Source organism: Triplophysa dalaica, chromosome 2, assembly GCF_015846415.1.
Source record: "Triplophysa dalaica isolate WHDGS20190420 chromosome 2, ASM1584641v1, whole genome shotgun sequence".
Lineage (NCBI taxonomy): Eukaryota > Metazoa > Chordata > Actinopteri > Cypriniformes > Nemacheilidae > Triplophysa > Triplophysa dalaica.
Genome location: NC_079543.1, coordinates 14,239,860 through 14,258,726, shown reverse-complemented (window position 1 = coordinate 14,258,726; position 18,867 = coordinate 14,239,860). Strand labels below are relative to the sequence as shown.

Genomic DNA, 18,867 nt, shown 5'->3' with positions numbered 1-18,867 from the left:
GCTAAGCAACAAAATCAAATGTTCTGTCACTCCCTTTAGCAATAGATGATTAAAAGGGATAGTTCACCCAAAAATAAAAAAAATCTGTCATTAATTACTCACCCACTAGTTGTTCCAAACCAGTATATATTTATTTGTTCAGTTGGACACAAAGAAAGATATTTGAAAGACTGCTGGGACATCATTGTCTACAAAAGCAGAAAAAAGTGGTAACCGACGGTGTCCCAGAACTGTTTGCTTTCCTACATTCCTCAAAATATCTTCTTTCTTGTTCAACGGATATTTTATTAATCTCAACAGATTTGGATCTTTTTAGAAGTCATGTGACCAAAACTAAATCAAGAGACAACATGTGAATTTATTATGGAAAATTCTCTTTATTTTACATGGACATGTAATTGCCCCCATGTATTGGTGTATAACTCTATATAAATCAAAAACGGTTATAATTTCAGTGTAAAACTGAATTTGAACTCATTAAATAAACAAAATCAAAAACATACAAAAAGGGGATTAATAATCCCATGGGTTCTTTGCTGTTAATCTCTGTGAAGGCAACACTGCTGTGGACCTTTTCCATTGCTTCTCTAAATGAAATTTATTTCTATTCAAAATAGCTAATGAAAGTCAAATAGAATATTGTTTGTCTACCCTCGAGTAGAAAAATCATCATCATAAAATATTTCAGAAATTAGCAAAAGGTAGAAAGTAATAATGAACAGCTAAGGTATTAGTATACTAATGGTAAATTTAACAAATAAAATCAAAACAATGCCAAAATATAACAAAAAAACTGGCTGAAACAGATATTTAAAAACAGTTTTTCACAGGCAATGCTACATATGATGAATAACTGTAGGGCGTACTCCATATTGAATCTCTTGAGACACATCGTCAAATACTGTTCAAACTCAATGTCTTTATTCCTTGGACAGACATCCAGATTTAACAGAACAATTGCTGACATTAGCTCCGTTTTATACCATGTCCAGGGAAAAACACACGCACGCCTCCAGACACCACACATATATATATCGAGGGGTGAGAACCAGAGGGGCGTAAGTGACATTTGGGTTGAAATGGGTATATACCAAATGAAAGCCCTAGATGAGCTCTTTATACTGCCAAAATGACACAAGAGAAATCTTTATCAATTTGAGTTTTTCAGCAGAAGCCAAAAGACCTATCATAGAACATAATAAGGTACATACATAATACATCTAAAGCAAACAATATTATTGGTTTTAGCGGAGTCAAATGACCCCTTTAACAACCGAATTGTTTAGAAAAGCCTGTGAGCAGAAGATCATTGAAAAAGGCTGAAACGTTGGTGCCAAAATGGTCCCATGAAATTTTTTATTTAAGAAAATTATTTTGTTTTTCTTCTAAATAAATGTTTAAATACTGTTCAATAGGTACACTGTCATCCATGTGTGTAACATCTTTGTATTTTGATTTTATTCTTTAAAATAAAGTCAGATCAAACTATGTTTTTTTTTGTTCTGGCCCTCTTGTAAAGTTGATGAAATGTCACTTACTACACTCTGGTTCTCACCCCTTGAGATATACATATATATAATCATTGGAATGCACAATAAAAAACATGATTTTTGATTTTTTTTACGGAGTTATCTCATTTTGGAAAAAACTCCAAACTTCATATATAAACAATGCTGAGTCTAGGTAACCTAATGCATAAGGAAAGGGAGATACTACTGTACTATGTGTGAGACTGGGACAAAGAACAAGCATCATTTGAAAGAGCTGCCGTCACAGGATTTTCCATTTATTTTAAGCCATACACAAAGTTAAACATACAAAATATGCATTGTAAGTTTAAAAGTAGGTCTATTTTTAACTGGTCCCATGAAAACAGATCTATGAAAGCTAAAAAAAACGTCCCTCACCACAAACAAACCAAACGTTTAAAGGGAACCCAGGGTATAGAGAGATGTATGGCTAAATATGTTGTAATAGCCTTACACTACTAGCATTTGTCATTAGAAACATATAAAAGATTTAAATTTCTTAAAAAAATAATGTAATACTCATTTTAACATAAGGAGGTCGCCGTGTTCTTTTTTGATGATGTAAAATGATTGCACTCACAGGCAGCCAAACTGAACACATACACGGTCAGTTATTCAGTAAATATAAGGTAGGATACAAATATAAATAAAAAAAAAACTATGATTTTAAAAATAATTTGGTGTATTTTCATACATTTTAAAATTGTTGGTCAGAAACAATACAAACATACATATTAATAACCAAAACCATTGGGAATTTAAGAAATACACAATGTTTTTAGCCATTATAAAATGCATTTATCCAGATTTTGACTTGACCTATTGTCTTCTCTCTCTCGGTCATTAGGTGGCGGGGGTTAATATTCACGTAAACTCTAATACAGAATATAAATAACCAAACCGCAAGCTTCTTATTATTGTGTTTATCAGTATATTTTCATAATGTATAAAGTATATTATAATGGTGGATGACGATGTCTTAAACAGTCTTAACGGCGGTAGTTTAAAGCTATGATTTAAAACATGTTTACATTGAACAGATGCTTACTGAACACATTCTTCTTTAATGTCAAGCAGGCTGGCTTGTGTCAAGGGAACATACCACCACCTACTATCCCTTTGTATTGATATACCTGATCTAATGTTTGACGTCTCATTTTTTACTGTTATATACAGAAAACTTGTGTGCTCTGCTGTAGCGTTAGGATAACGGGTTTATGTTGCAACCATTTGACGTCTCTGAAAACTATAGCAGCCCTTTATGTAAAATATTTTTTCAAAGTGTATGAATGCTGTGACACTGTTTTTAATTTTACATTTATAAAGTCAATGTCATTGTTAATATATTAAGCCATACATCTCTCTTTACCCAAGGTTCCTTCTAAACACATACATACATGGGTCTTCTTCTCAGTTTTATAAAGTAAAAACAATAATAATAATATGCTTTTATTTACACTACATTAAGCACTGTGAATCGTGTAGCGTCATTAAATTATAGTATTTATTATTCCTTATCTAGCGGTTTCATGCACTTTTCAGAGCTCAAACCTCTTCCTCTTTAAACCATGAACATACGTATTACTTTAAGGACAAAACGTACTTTCTTCCACGTACTAGTTATGTGGACACCTGCAAAACATCCACAAAGGTCTAAGGGACCTTTTAAGCACAGAACACATTTTATCTGCACCAGATTGGTCCTCATGGGGTTAACCATCAACAGAGTTCAAACATTAGCCAGGATTACACTTATCGCCACAGAAAACACACCAAAGCAGCTGTGCTCTTTTTCAACCAACTGATCAGTTTCTGAATGCCCAGGTGTTAACATCACTGCAGTTCATTTTAAATTGTCAATTTCTGTCATTATGCTTTTCTAATATATTATTTGTATGTCAAGGTCATTTAAGATGTCTCAATAGTTTTCTCCTGTCAGACAGAAGTACTGTTCTACAGCATAAGTGTAATGGAACAAAAGGATTGCAACAAAAATGATTAGTTATTTCCGACTAATATTAAAATGATTAAAAATACAGTATGAGACATCAAACTTGTTTTGCCAAAACAATAGCAGGTACTGATGTGTCTGCAATATAAAGTGAAAAACAAGAGTAAAAACAATTTTTTAAATATGAAATGGGCCGACGGCTGTTGCAAAATAACATCATTCTTGAGTCGGCTATAGTTCCTCTCACATCACACTGAACCATGTGCTTTAATTTCTCTGTGCTTCATTCATATTCTTACTGGATACAGTCTTTGCAGGAGGTAGTTGGACTAATCTGGCTGGATGAACTGGCTACATAGTTATGTTAAAAAAAAGATCTGTGAAAATAGTTCAAATATAACATTTGCCTAAATGTTTGTTTTGGCTCTATTACCAAAAACATATTTTCATTCAACCCAAAAGGGACTGAATTCTTTGTGTGCTTGTGTTAAAATAAGATCTAGTCCACAGCATGATGCATAATAAGAGTCTAATGTAAACTCAATTTTACCACCAGGACTGTTTGCCATCACCGACTTCATTCTGTGTCATGAATTTATGCTCAGATTTAGTACAGAACTTCTCACACAGAATGAGTCCTAATTCCATAAAAAAAATATCTCCTATATTTAGAAAAGGAGGAATCCATCTATTAGAATCAAACTCTAATACTACTCACATTAGCTATTTGTGCATGGCACCTAATTGATACCCAAGATCTACTTCATACACCCACTTCTCCTTTTCTCCAACACGCAATATCATTGTCACCCTATAACTATTCTCTCACAGATCTTTACCCTAGAAGTGATCTAGCACCGTCTACTCTTCTTCTTCCTCTTCATCATCATCTTCATCGTGGCAGTGTGTGATCTCCTGTGGTGGATGAGCAAACATGTGGGGTGGTTTGATTTCACTGATGGAGCGTGTGAGCTGGTTTCTCTTGCAGTCAATGTCCTTGCAGTCCACACAGTGGCGGTTGCGTGTGGCCAGTGGAGACTCTGTGTCGGTCTCTACATGGGTGTGCTCCACTGTGGACTCGTGGGGCATCTAAGACAACAGGAAAAAACTTGTTTAACATCAAGTTGATTAAAATCAACTTAAATTTCGGTGTCTTGAACTAGTGTTATACAGACATGCACACAGGTGCATAAAACACAACTCCACATGCACGGAGCACAATAAGAACTCCTAATGTGTGTACAGAATAAGCACATGTGCCCCGACTATTGCTTGGGTTTAACGTTCCAAGAAAACCAGGATAACAGGAGCATTGTGGGTGTGTGTTTGTGTAGGGCGAACAAAGGTATCAGTTCTTTAACACTAATTACGTTTCTATTATAAAAAAATGTTTCGCAACGCTAAACTTTCCACATCGGTATTGGTAGCACTGTTCAACTCCCTCCCTCTATGGAGCGGTAATGTGTCTTTGAGTGTGAACAATTAAAACACCTTTCTTTGTCACGTTATGACAATGAAAGTTACTATGCCGTGTGTGGATATGGGTACTCACCAGGACATGGGCGGCTCTGAACAGATAGCTGAATGGATAGTAGAGCAGGTTGATGAATGAAGCAGCATACAGGTCAGCATAACGCATCACCTGGGAGGCAAACAGAGTCTGCCGAGAGCCACTGCGGAACAGACTGCCCATCATCCCATAGCACATGTCCATGTCATGAGTCACTTTCTAATGAGCCAAGGCACACAGAGAAAATTACAGAATAAATATCTAATCCATCACATGTATTATCACAAGTACAGGATTCATAAGATTGTACCCTTAAAGGAACAGTCGGGGTTAGCTATTTATTATTCTGGCTTCTTATGTTTGTTGTCTACAATAATTCAACTTAGTCTACTGCCATTATAGATATATTTATTGTATACACATTTTCACTGGAAGGAAATTAAGGGTTGCCACTGATGATCGAAAGCATTCCACAAATGCTGGCCATAGAGTTTTTTTTTTCATGTGTAAATAATGACAGGATTTTTTACTTTAAGGTGAACTATTCCTTTAACCATGGGATAAAATGAACATGACAATGCAATATATGTATAAAAGAACATCAACACAAGGTTTATGTACAGTGTGAAACATTTATGAATACCTAGGATTGTCCAGGGCTATCTGCTAACCTGAGAATGAGAAGTGTGAAATAATAGATAATCCAGGATTTTGGATTAAACCAAAACTGCAAAAAGATAATACATTTGAGCTGTTTTCCATTGAGATCGTCCTTACAGTCCCAGTGAAATTAAAAATGACAATTGGTATTTTTTCATGAAATATAGCAGCGTTTATAGTAAATAGCTTATTAATGTGGGTCGTTTTCTTTTAAAAAAATTTGTACCTATAATCTACAATTAAAATCTGAAAATGTACTTCCGCCCTGAAAAGACTATCCATCTCAGGTGACGTAAATTAGACGGTTTGGCAAATTCTAGATTAACTCCTCCCCTTCAACTGTCAGCCTGCTGCCACCTTAATTTCAAAATCAATGCAACAGCTGTTTAAACACGTACAATCAACTCGCAGTGAAAAATGCAAGCAACGGCCACTAATTTTCTTCTTTGAAATTCCTTTTCACTCGGCAATGTGTCAGAGTACGGAAGTAAATACAATCACAACTTCCGGTTCACGGGGACTTTAATGGAAATGTTAGACTATGAGTTTGCGTACCTTCATTCTTCTCTGGATGGCACTGATATCTGGTCTCTCATTGCTGCTGCTGTCCAGATGCCTACAGAAGGGAAGAAAGATTGCGAATTAAAGAACATAAGGACTGAAGTGAGACTGTGATGAGAACATGGTGAGAACAGAGTTGATAAATAATGTGCAAACAGGCGAGACTCGCGCTGTGTTCACTTGAGGTCATGAGAACTACCACATAGTTGCATAAAAGAACAGGGACAGAGAAAGCTTTACTCACTTGTATAGCTCTGCCAAGAAAATATCCAAGCCCTGAAGTTCCTCGAACAGAGCTGTTAATGAGAAAGCAGAACCCCATAATGCTTGTGTTTCACATCTCATTTCTTACCATTTTAGGTGTGAACATTTCTGTTCCCTATCAAAAGCTACACTCGATGCTGAGTTTCAAACGCTATGGGTGAGCCATCTTTGTTCGACCGGTTGTGAAGCACGTGTGTCAAACACGGCTAAAATTATTTTGGCTTTAAATAACCTCGGCAGGTGACGTGGCTAATTACACCCGCACCTGCAGGTTATAAATACGCGTGAATGCAGATGCGTCATCAGGTTTCTTTGTCTTTAAGGACTGCTTTGGGTTGAGTGTGTGTGTCCATTACTTGCGAAATATTGAAGTAGTTCGGAGTTTGAATACGAGAGTAACCACATCATATAGAGTTAAAGTGTCTAAGCACTGTGACTTAACCTTATCTTATATTTAAAAAGGTTTCTGATATAAGTCATGTATGATTCAGAGAGGAGATGTGTTCCTCCTTGTGAGAGGTTCCTCTCCGATCTGTATCGACATGAATTCTGCTTTGAGTGTTTGGGGGCTGAACATGCTACCCTGGGGCTAGAGGGAGAGTGCGAACTCTGTGATGCGCTCGGCATCCGGGTTCTCCGTGCTTGGCTTTCTTTCTTTAAAAAAAGACTGTGGGGTGTGCCCCCCAGAGGAGGGGTGCATACATTCAGTCCAACGACTGGTTCGTGACGATCGATCTGAAAGATGCATACATTTATCATGTAAAGATCCTGCCACAACACAGGAACTTCCTGAGGTTCGTTTTCGGGGGCAAAGCTTACCAGTATCGGGTTCTTCCATTCGGCCTTGCCTTGTCACCCCGCACATACACGATATGCATGGACTCCAGGGCATCTGCATTTGAATTACATAGACGACTGGCTGGTTTTAGCTCAGTCTCGGGAGCTAGCGCTTCGACAACAGGATGTAGTCCTATCTCATCTAAAAGCTCTCGGGTTAAGACTCTCTCCCCTACGTAAAATACAATGTATTTAGGGATAATATGGGATTTGACTGCGATGCAGGCACAACTGTCTCCTGCACGTGTCAAATCCATCCTAAGCAACCAGAGGAGAATCAGGCTAGACCAGAAAGTCAATACTCATCACTTTCAAATAGTTTTAGGTCTCATGGCGGCGGCTTCCACAGTTATGCCTCTGGGCCACCTGCACAAGAGACTGTTTCAGTTGTGGCTCAAAGCCAGGGGGTTCCATCCGAGGGCCACCCCCAAAGGCAGACAAGGGTGACGCGCCATGGTCTTAGCACTCTTACGGTCTTAGCACTCTTAAGATTTTACGAAGCAGAGATGGACCTGTTTGCTACGCATGAGACAGCACAATGTACCATTTACTCTTTTCTGACTCATCCAGCTCCCCTGGGTCTGGACGCGATGGCCCATAGTGGCCCAGACTGCGTCTTTACGCATTTCCTCCGATGGCTCTTCTCCCGGGAGTCCTGGCAAAGGTCTATCAACAGTGATCGGGCCTCTTATTGATGGCTCCCTGTTGGCCAACCAGAATCTGGTTGTAGGACCTAGTATCCCTCCTCGATGACTCGCAAGGGGTGATCCCAGTCAGGAGAGATCTATATTCTCAGGCACAGGGGACAGTGTTTCATCCCCATACTGAGCTCTGGAACCTCCATGCCTGGCCCCTGTAGGGCACCAGCTGAGAGATGCTGAGCTTCCGCCTGATGTAGTAGAGACTATTCTAAGTGCTAGGGCTCCCTCCACTATGGATGGAGAGTTTTTACAGATGGTGCATGGCACACCATGCAGACCCAATTCAGTGCCAGATCGTTTAAGTGTTGGAGTTTCTCCAAGAGAAACTGTACTTGGGCACAAACCCGGTGCTTTCAGGGTTTATGTGGCCGCCATTTCGGCCTGCCACGCCCTGATTGATGGGGTTTCTGTGGGAAAACAATGCCTTCTTTCAAACAGACAGTCCCTTAATGGGACTAAGTGATAGTGCTCATGGGGCTGGTTAGTGCCCGTATCAAACCTATGGAGTCAGCAGCGCCTGTTAGGCTTCTGACCTTTAAAAAGTTTTTTTAAACATGCATTCAGCAGCAAGGAAACAGTCCTCCACAGAGAATAATACAGTGATTTCCTGGTTAGAATTTGTAGAATTTCCTTTAAGCATTTTCCTGCACTTTGTGTCAACAGTCATTGCAGCATTTGAGGGAAAAATGTAAAAACAAAGTCTAATGGTAATTGTAAAGGCGTGGACACACTTAAAACAGTCAATGTGTGTGCAACTAAACATGCTTTTTTCAACTAGTTAGACTCATCATGTAAGCTTAAAGCTTATGTTACAAAAAACCTGGTATCGAATCGATTATGAAAGGTGTTTCTCAAATTTTGTTCAGAGTTACACAGCACCAACAGCTTGGACTCCATACTATTTGGTGGCAAATTAAATAAATATTTGCTGTGCACATGTACAGTGTGAAACAGGCCATTGAGTGCGTCTGCTTCTATCACCATGACAATACTCACAGCTTTTATCTGTCCACACATGTAGCTCCTGAGCCAATTCGGGAATCACCAGGAATGTCCGCCAACCCTGGCGCTTCTTCGACTTGAGGATATCGCCAAAAATATGATCCCCAATGTACACAATATCCTTCCCTTTTGCTCCAAGCAGGTCACACATAATGTCAGAGGAACCTTAGCAAAATGACAAAAAATCCTTTAGAAAAGTGTCACTTGTTTATTAGTTAATCTAAACAGTAATTATGATTACAGAAAGGATTGTATCAAAACAGTTCTGTGGCACTTTTATCTACCATTGGAGGAAAAACTACTATGGTAGTCAACGGTGCCCCAGAACCAGGGCACATATATGTTGCACATGCTACGAAAAAATTGGTCTGTGCTATGAATAAATGAATAGTGTAACACGTGTGCGATACAGTTTGGCAGGTGCATTAAGGTTAGACAGAGCCGCTTGTTTGTGTAAAGTGCGTATGTCGTTATGCTTGTTCATGTGTGAGGTTAACAAATGGTGCAACACTATTTATTTTCGTTTATATTTTGTTTTTGCAATTAAAACTTGATTTCCGGCTGCATCGATCTAGAGCCCTATGATCTGCGCAATGTGGGAAAACATGGAAGGAATCACGAAAGCCGAATTGTACTATTTTAATATGTCATCTGCTTCTTCTGCATCTTACTATACAAGGACATGAACACATGTGTTCAAATTCACATACTGTGACAGTACGTTCTGAATGATTATTTACCTATTGGCCATTAAAACATTACGGTCTATATAGTACTAGTGGGTGTAGTATGAATACATTGCGGACATACTGCGTCCACCATATTTTATGGTCATGTATAGTAGAGCATTGAAAATATAAAACTCAGTAAAAGGAAAAATACTAATTAGGTAAAAACAAAAAATGATATGGCCCTAATTTATCCATTTGTATATCGTTAATGTCCTTTTTCGGTTACCAGTCTATTTATGTGATGACCTGCATTTGTTTTTTTTAAGTTGATAACTACAACTGTTTGGCCTGTGTTCCAAAACATGAAAACTTTTTAGTACCGGTGCTATGTGCAACAACAGCTATGGTAAAACCCTGCACAGAACTGTCTTGTTCCAACAATCTTGAAAATATATTTTCTATATTCAATGAAAAAAAGGAATTTATAAAGTTTTGAAACAACTTAAGGGTGTGTAAATGACAACAGATTTTTTTTTGTGAACTAATCCTTTATGGCTGTCTGAGTTTTTGGGTTCTACAAAAGGCTTTAATGTCTAAAATAGCTCTTTGTTTTGCCCAAAATGTAGCTACTACAATTATTTTTGCTCAGGGCTTCTGCAGTGGAAAACTATACCACAAAGTACTAATCTGTAGCAGAATGTCTGTAGCGGTGTCCTGGATGTTAGGCATGTTTGGATGTGAATCTGTGTGTTTAGTGGATAAGTGTATTTATGTTTGTCAAAGAATTTCAAGTACCTCCAGAGTATACAATGCCATGTTGCAGAGGTCCAGTGTATGTTCCTATTTTCAGCCGGCCAGTGGTCTGCAACAAAAAAAGGATGAATATTAGACAATCCAGACTGTCTGATATTTCTTTAATGTCTGAATATTTTCCATTACTTTAAAGATGAAGTATCACACTCAGTTTCTGCCAATCTCATATTAATCTTGAGTACCTATACAATAGTATTGCATACACCGTTTCTTCGAAGAGTGTTTAGTTTGATCACATTTATAAATGATAGATACAGCTGTATGATTATTTCCTGAAAAACACCAGCTGCTGGAGGCTGGCAGTGGGATGGAACTACAGCACGAGCACACAACAATGCGAGGTCTGGCAATGACCCAGTGCAGGATCGTGTCTCTCAGCGTCTTCTGTGCACGTAACGCACGCACCCGCAGATGACTCGCAAATGAATGTGTACCCCTTTTCCAAACATTTGTCACTTACTTAATGTTTGAGCATGTGAATATGAATTAACACCTTCTCTTTAAATGCGCATAGTCTGTTACTTAGACTGAACTTTGCTATGCATGATACAAAAAATTAAAAAAGTAAAATAATCAAGATCACCGTATATAGCAAGCACGGCGCAGACTTTTGGAACTTGTCATTCTCTGCACTAAAAGCAAGCGTGCGTGTCAGGAGGACGGCGAAAGAGTGCGAAGGAAAATAAGGTGATAGGGACATTTTGAGGGTTTAAATGGTTGATTCTGGCTTATTTCGTTTTTTACTTTTATTTATTATAAAGGTATATTCTGTTCTAAACAAATTGTGAAAATTAATGTCTGGTTGTTTTTTGGTGCATTGATGTTGTGCTGCACTTTGAGCTGTACCCTAAACGGTCTCACTTGTCGCTTGGCGCGTGGGCAGGCTCTTTCTTTAGCCTTGCTTTTCCCGGTAGAATTGCCCAATAAAAGGAGTAGGATCCCTGTTACGAAACAAGTTAAAGTGCTGGGGGAAAGAACAGAAATACTACGTCACGAGTCCAACTCGTTTTTTAACAATCTTAAGCATAAAAACCTAGCACATCCAACAGTTTAAGGAAGTCAGAATGGATGATATAGAATGTTACCTCCACTTTAATATTTTCCAAAGCACATAGACATTTAAACATTAAGTGGGCAATTCACCAACCTTTTCACACATGACTTGCTCAATCTGTAATAAGTTGTCTCAGTATGTTTAGTTCTATTTCAGTGCATCAGCATCTGGTCAAACTGGATGTGAAATACCTCACACAAATGTAGCAAACCTGTTCAATGATTTCCCCTCTCAAGCCGTCTCATTAGTTTGAATGTGTGTAGCAGACTTAATAGTGAACAATCAATACTCACTGCTGACTTTACCTTTTACCTTTGTGCGAATGTATTCAGCAAGTACCACACCTGCTGATTTTGAGAGTTGTTTGTTGAAATAGTAGATGAGTCTGTATTATGCACTCACCGTATCCACCTGTCTCAGAACTGTGCCCTCTCCAAAGAACAAAGGCTTCCGTGCATCCACTAGGATCAGGTCGAAGTATGACTGCCACGGACGGTGAGGAGTACCATGCTATGAGATAAAATACATTCTTATTAACGGTGATATGTGACAGGATTATTTACAGAGAAGTTAAGAAAATACTAATACCTTTGGTCCATGGGGGAAGTCAAACAAGTATGTCATAATTTTCTGTGAAACACATTAAACAAAACCTTGGTTTATTAAAGTAAAAAGACGGATTGTCACTGATTAAGGAATGTTATCAGTGTATGTTTTGAGTGTTAAGGTCTTTACACATACAGTCCAAAATCACCGTATGCGTTTTTTCGTATTTGGCTCTCCTTTTAACGGTGTCTCTGAATTGTTCAAAAAGGCCATTAAAAATGCATGCTACGTATGCGAAAAACGCAAAAATCGAACCTGGTCCAAATTTTTTTATGACAAACGAAAATTTTGCATGCAGTGTGTATTTGAGATTGACACAACGTGTCTCGTATTTATTTCTGTGTGGAAATTTCGAAGTCAATGTGTAATGGGCTTAAATGAAACAAGATGAGTTTTTGGCAATTCAGTGAGAAAGGTGTATCCTAGGCCTATACCATTTTTGTCTGTTGTGATAGTGACGTTGTCAGATTATGTGATTTTGGCTCTCAAATTCTTGTTGTGTCATGAACAAGAAACAATGTCAGACTATACGTTCTCTTATTGGCTGTAACAGAACCCTTGTCTTTTTAAAACCACTGAACATGCTTGCAACATCCTAAAGTGTCACAGACGCAGTATCAGTTGTCATATACTATGAAAAAAGGGTTGTGTTTGAAAGACTACGACAAGCTGCAACACACAAATCGTGTCAAAATCAGGCTAAATTTGTGTAATCTGAAGGAGGCTTACTAGCAGGTGTGAATAGCAAAAAACGTATAACGTTTTGCATTTGTGGTGGATAATTGTGTTCTTGCATCAGTAAACTCACATCGGTGTATTTGTAGTCACTGTTGGTGGCCAAGAACACTTTAGCAACTTCATTCATGCGGCTCAGCAGCAACGGCAACTTTGCCTTTATATATAAAAAAACATCACATATTGTAGAATTACTCCATGAACTTTATCTGGCAATAACCAATGGAAAACTGCAATACTTTCAGTTAAAGAAATGAAGAAAAGAGAAAAACCTACATCTTTCACAACATACTTCTCCAGGTTTTCTACAGTTTTTTCCTTCAATGTTCCCTGAGGAAAAAAATAAAAACCCTAGCTGAATTGGAGTTTAAAAACACTCAATAAAAGGTGCCTTGACTTCTTGAATGAAGTCCCTACAAACGCGTCAATATGTATTGCGTGCCTCTCTTAAATAAAAAAAAAAACAAATATGTTTGATTGTAACTGTTCCAGATAATGCTAGCTGTAATTCATCATACGATGATAACATGATGGAGAAGAGATGCTGTAGTCCCAGCGGTATTTAAAGATTGTAGGCAGGTACTTCGGCAGGTTAATCTGACTTCAAGGATAAAAAAGAGAAACAGAGAACCTACAAATCTTTTACCTTAAAGTGCACCCAATCTACGGCGTCTCGGACATCTTGGAACATGCTTTTGAAGGACATAAAGAGATCTCCATCCTTAAAGCCCGTCTCACAGCTAAAGGTTTAGGAAGAGTAAAAGGACAGCAGAGTAAGAGGACAAGCACTAACCCGGACACACTTTATCCACAGACAGACATGTTTAAATGGGACAGTCTTCCCTTGTTTGAGGTAGTCCGAGCCAAACAGGAAAGCTCTCTCCCCCTAAAAGGACCAACAGTTGTTTCAGAGGACATGCATCCATACCAATACAATCACAGTCTATCACCGTCACAGACTATTACAAATACCGTCTGGCGTTTTTTATCTAGAGCATGAGTAGAATTACCTCCATGCTGTCCAAGTGTAAATTATAACACTTTTAAATGTTTATTTTTCTAAATGTTTTTATTTTGGACTTTTTACATAAGCTTTGATTAGTCTTTAGCATGTAAGTGGATAATGTCGTGCAAGAATATATTTGCCAATCTGCTTCTGTCGTCTCGCTTTATTGCATGTTGTAAATTTTAACACTGATTAAAGATTTTCTTATCAAGCAGTAACGTGCTTGCTGGTGAACTGACAGAGAGCGTCACATAGTCCTCACCCACAGTGTGTGATACAGAGTATGAGTCACTGATATACCTGTACTCCTGTACCTGTACTGTGTCCAAGGCAACAGAGTAATACATTTATTGACACAGGAACTCCTACCTGGAATATCTGTCACAGTTTGAGAAGAAGTCAACCATGCAGGCTAAGAGGTACGTTTCTGTGAGAAAGGAGAGAAACAGAAGTATTACTTCTCAACAGATCATCACACAAAAACAAGGATACACAGGAAAGTTGGAAAAGTAATTTGAAATGCATGTGGAGTAATAATAGACTAAACTTTACTAGATGCAGTGACACACACACTGACACACACTGTTCCACAGTTTAAAATCACTTGCATGAAAACTTTTTCATGATCTTGAAAAATGTTTTGATCAAAGTAATATCTTTTATGTTGGAAGTTGGTTATGTTAAGAAAAACATTGGTTCAACATATTCATTTCTTCAATCAGCAAACAAACATTTAAAAGAATGAAAAGGGGTGACTTGAAACAAATAATAGAGGGGTGGCTACTTTGAAGATGCAAAATTAGAAATTTGTTCATTTGTTCTTGTTTTTTTTTAGTATGATGGACACAAAAGATGATATTTTGAAGAATTTGATAGTCAAAAAACAATGGACCCCATTGACTTTTGAGACATTTCTCAAAATAGTTTATTTTTTGTTGCACACAAAGAAAGAGGCACATACAGGTTTTGAACAAAATGAGAGTAAATAAATAATGTCAGATTTTTAAACTATCCCTTTAAATGCGTGTTATTCAATAGCTTTGATAAGTGAGTGACCATAGACTCTTGAATGGAAGTGTCTTTATAAATCACACAAATCCACAGTTCAGTAGGCTAGTTGCAAGACAAAGCCGCCATATTAGATTTGGAAATGATAACAGAATTTTAAATTTGAAACTACTCCTTAACAGACTTTGGTTACTTGATAAATATGCAATCCACCTGAAAGTTTGTTTTGTTAACACCGAATTTTGGATTAAAACCAACTGTTTGGATTTAAACCAACAGTTTCACTTTTCACAGAGGGCCAAGACCATGGAGATGGAGGTCTAGTGGGTTAAACCACTGAACTGGTAAATCAAAAGGTTGCTGGTTCGATCCCAGCAGCCACCATCAGTGTGTCCTTGAGCAAGACACTTTACTCCATGTTGCTCCAGGGGGATTGTCCCTGTAATAAGTGCACTGTAAGTCGCTTTGGATAAAAGCGTCTGCCAAATGACTAAATTAAAATTAAATTAAGACCAGGGCTAATCAACTGGCGGTTTGCAGGCTGAATGCGGTCTGCCAATCCTCTTTACCTGGCACACCTTTAACATTTCAAATAAGTGGAGAGACTTTAAGAATGGTGTGCTTTAAGAAATGCGCATCCTGAGACAGCACATATTTGAAAGTCCAAAACGCTGCTACATTCAATACGAAAATAAGTGAGTGAGTTATAAGTGAGTGAAAGTGACCTATTAGTCAGATATGGTGAACCATACACGAAATTTGACCTCTGCTTTGAACCCATCCAGAGTAGTGAACACACGCAAAGCAAGTGGTGAACACACATACACCCGGAGCAGTGGGCAGCTATCACTGCAGCGCATTGCTCAAGCTTTGCTCAAGCCTTGCTCAAGGGCACCTCAGTTGTTACCCGCCGGCCCTGAGAATCGAACCGGCAACCTTCTGGTCACGAGTCCGACTCTCTTTAGGCCACGATAAAAAGTGATGTCTTATAAAGCGATTTAATCGCTCTGTCCAACAAATTTGATGATATTTGCAACATTATAATAGACAATCAACAGCCACAGGCAGTCGGTTTGCACACGAGAAAGGTCTCGTTCCAAAACATGTCTAGTGCCCTTAAAAGTAACTGCAGGAAGAGTACTACACCACGTAAACTGTTGTCTCAGATAAGACAAAAACTTTTTTGTTTTTATTACTGCATTGATAATGTATGAAATGCAATATTTACGAAAAATATCTGTTCATCTCCCTCCAGACATATTGCAGATGAGTAAACTTTGTACAGTATAGATGGTTTCAAAGCAACAATGTAAACAAATGTTACTGAGAACCTCTAGATGTAAATATCGCATAAGTTTTCTTTAATGCGACAAAACTACAGGATCTATACAACAAATCATTTATTTAATAAAATTATTATACAGCAAAATAACAATATAGATGAATATTGACATTAATTAAATAAAATATAAATAGATATATAGACACTAGCCAGACACATAAACAAACACAGACTAGAAGTTAACTGCATTCAAGGTGCGCATGTCTGATGAAACGGTCTATTGCAGATGTAAATGCAGATGTCTGCCAGATGTATATGTGCTATAAGGGTCGAGATAGATGTCAGTGTCTGTTTCTTCTAGGTTTACGGCTTTTTAGGGGGGAGTTGGTGGTTGGCGAATGCTTGTGTTTGCTGTCATGTGCTGACTTTTTTTTTGTGACTTATCTATTGTCTGGAATGTCGCGAATGTTGCCTTTTTCACCACCCTGGGAGCGTTTAAAAACGTAAATATTTGGTGGTTGACATGACATTTTTTCAGACACCATCTCTCTGTCTTCTGGTGGGAGTGTATGGCGTTTATTATGACCAAAACTGTGCGATTTTGCCGTGCAGAACAGTCCCACGAGTGTAAACACAACCTCTCGAGAGCGCATTTATGCTCCGCGAGCACGCAGGACAGTATCCGTGCATGGAAACGAATCCTTGAGAGAGTACAATTCTGCTAAAAACGCAGTCTGGGAGCAGATGCTTTGACGAGCGCGTGCGCAATTCTTGCAACTGCTCAACACATGCTCGCTCGTCGAGTTGACTTCTGAGACTTTGGAGGCGGGACAATGGCAGACTTCTCCGATCCTTTGATTGGTCACTTTTAACATGCAATCACCCACATGCAGTCACCTACAGGTTACCCGTCTTACTACCCAATGATTAGTGTATGACCTTGCCTTAACTCTGTGTTAGTATTTTAACATGTGACATTTTGATTTCTTACATCTGTCAACAAAAACTTATGCTATATAATACAGTTAAACTTACATTTCATGTATGACCTATATAAAAACAATACTATAATAATAGAATTAAATGTCTCCTGTAGTCATTTAATTTGAGTAATCTAATAAAATTGGTAATGCTTACTGGTATAACCCGTTTTAATATTTTCAAAATAAATAAAGCAAAACAAACAAGTTATTTAAATTACATTAAAAAGAGTACATCATATTGTAATTTATAATAACTTGGGCTTTGAGTTATACTGTTGAAGCCATTTATTAATGCTAATTTTATAACAATTTCATGAAAATTATTAACAATACACAGGCAATTATAAGTCATACTAACTATTTAATTTTTAACTTCCTGTTAAGATGCAGAACAAGTAGATCCAAAGTCAAAGGCATACATTACTGTAACCCAGGTTCAAAAAGGTTATTATGGCCTTAAAATCAAGTCATTATACACAACATTACAAAAAAATGCTCTGCTGAAGGTGAAATCAAAAGCTGAACTGAGCACGCTTTGCATTTTAGGAATTTTGACACACATTAATACTTAAAATAATTCATTGTAAACGCGTGTGGGAGTGGCAGTCAGTGAAAGGGATGTGAGACGATAACAAACTGCCTACCTGGAAGGTTAAAGAGTGTGTTAAGGATGTAGAAGCGTTCAGTGTCATCACGCTGGATAAACTTGTTGGAGTAGAGCTGTCGGATGTCTGGTCTGTCAGGGAGCACAGGAACATTATGAGCAAATACTCCACAGATTTCAGCAGAGATCAGTAACCAAGTCCATGCAGGCATAGATAGCTTGAGAGGGCAAGACTACTCACCCACGCAGAAAGTTAAAGCCGTGGACACAGACCAGGATGTTTCCGTAAGCATCCACCTTCAGAAGGTTGCCATACATGGTGTCAAACACCAAACCTCTGTGAGACAGGATAAGAGGTTAAATGATTTGAATTATACTATACATATGACTGGAAACAATATTTTTTTAGTCTCTGTACTTATAGCTGCCTTAAGGGAATGGTATACCAAATTGAGTGTATCACCTAGTAGGGAAAGTGGGGTCATATACAAATCCAAGCAGCTCCTGTGGGTAGCCAATAGAGACCAGTCGCTCCACAGTCAGATCAAAGCCCAGTGATTCGTATTCAGGTGATTTGTATACTACAGAAAGAGATATCTTCAGTGAGGCATAGTGAAAATCACAAACGAAATTAACAAATTATACAGTCCCTGTTTAATATCCTGTATAGTGCAATACAATTTTTGCATCGTATGCAGTTTTGAACATATCGCTGCCAAAGAGTACAGAATACTAAGCGGCGAAACTCAATAGAATGTTTCATTGCAACTCTTGGACCCAGTAGGCCATTTTGGGATGAAAGAGATTCGCAATATCAGCTGCTTTAAAAAAGAAAATTAAGCTGAAATCCAACCTGAATGATGACAATACACGAGGACAAAACCTTTGCTCTCAAGATACCATGCGAGTTATCAAGTATTAGCAAAATAAACATTATTAATTCCAATAAATTAAGGACATGCATCTGAAAAATTGGTAATTTTCAACAATAAACGGGTAGTTGACAAATAAATCATGTGACATAGCAAAATGTAGAAAACAAACTGTTAATATTACATTATAAAAAATTATTTTTATAATATAAAACAGT

General features: G+C 37.9%; 1 protein-coding gene across 2 annotated transcripts in view; it reads right to left on the bottom strand.

Moving 5' to 3' along the window:
• Window positions 1–353: 353 nt before the first annotated feature.
• nt5c2b (5'-nucleotidase, cytosolic IIb) overlaps window positions 354–18,867 on the bottom strand; it is a 34,532-nt gene continuing 16,018 nt past the window's right edge. For both annotated transcript variants that reach the window (XM_056772725.1, XM_056772717.1), the window contains 15 exons: window positions 18,241–18,358; window positions 18,019–18,114; window positions 17,818–17,909; window positions 14,270–14,327; window positions 13,541–13,634; window positions 13,171–13,224; window positions 12,968–13,051; window positions 12,142–12,183; window positions 11,956–12,063; window positions 10,482–10,548; window positions 9,010–9,180; window positions 6,456–6,507; window positions 6,206–6,266; window positions 5,033–5,209; window positions 354–4,569 (listed from right to left, as the gene is read on the bottom strand). In XM_056772725.1, the coding sequence (XP_056628703.1) occupies window positions 4,342–4,569; window positions 5,033–5,209; window positions 6,206–6,266; window positions 6,456–6,507; window positions 9,010–9,180; window positions 10,482–10,548; window positions 11,956–12,063; window positions 12,142–12,183; window positions 12,968–13,051; window positions 13,171–13,224; window positions 13,541–13,634; window positions 14,270–14,327; window positions 17,818–17,909; window positions 18,019–18,114; window positions 18,241–18,358 (1,502 nt within the window). In that variant the 3' untranslated portion in view covers window positions 354–4,341. The remainder of the gene's footprint in view (window positions 4,570–5,032; window positions 5,210–6,205; window positions 6,267–6,455; window positions 6,508–9,009; window positions 9,181–10,481; window positions 10,549–11,955; window positions 12,064–12,141; window positions 12,184–12,967; window positions 13,052–13,170; window positions 13,225–13,540; window positions 13,635–14,269; window positions 14,328–17,817; window positions 17,910–18,018; window positions 18,115–18,240; window positions 18,359–18,867) is intronic.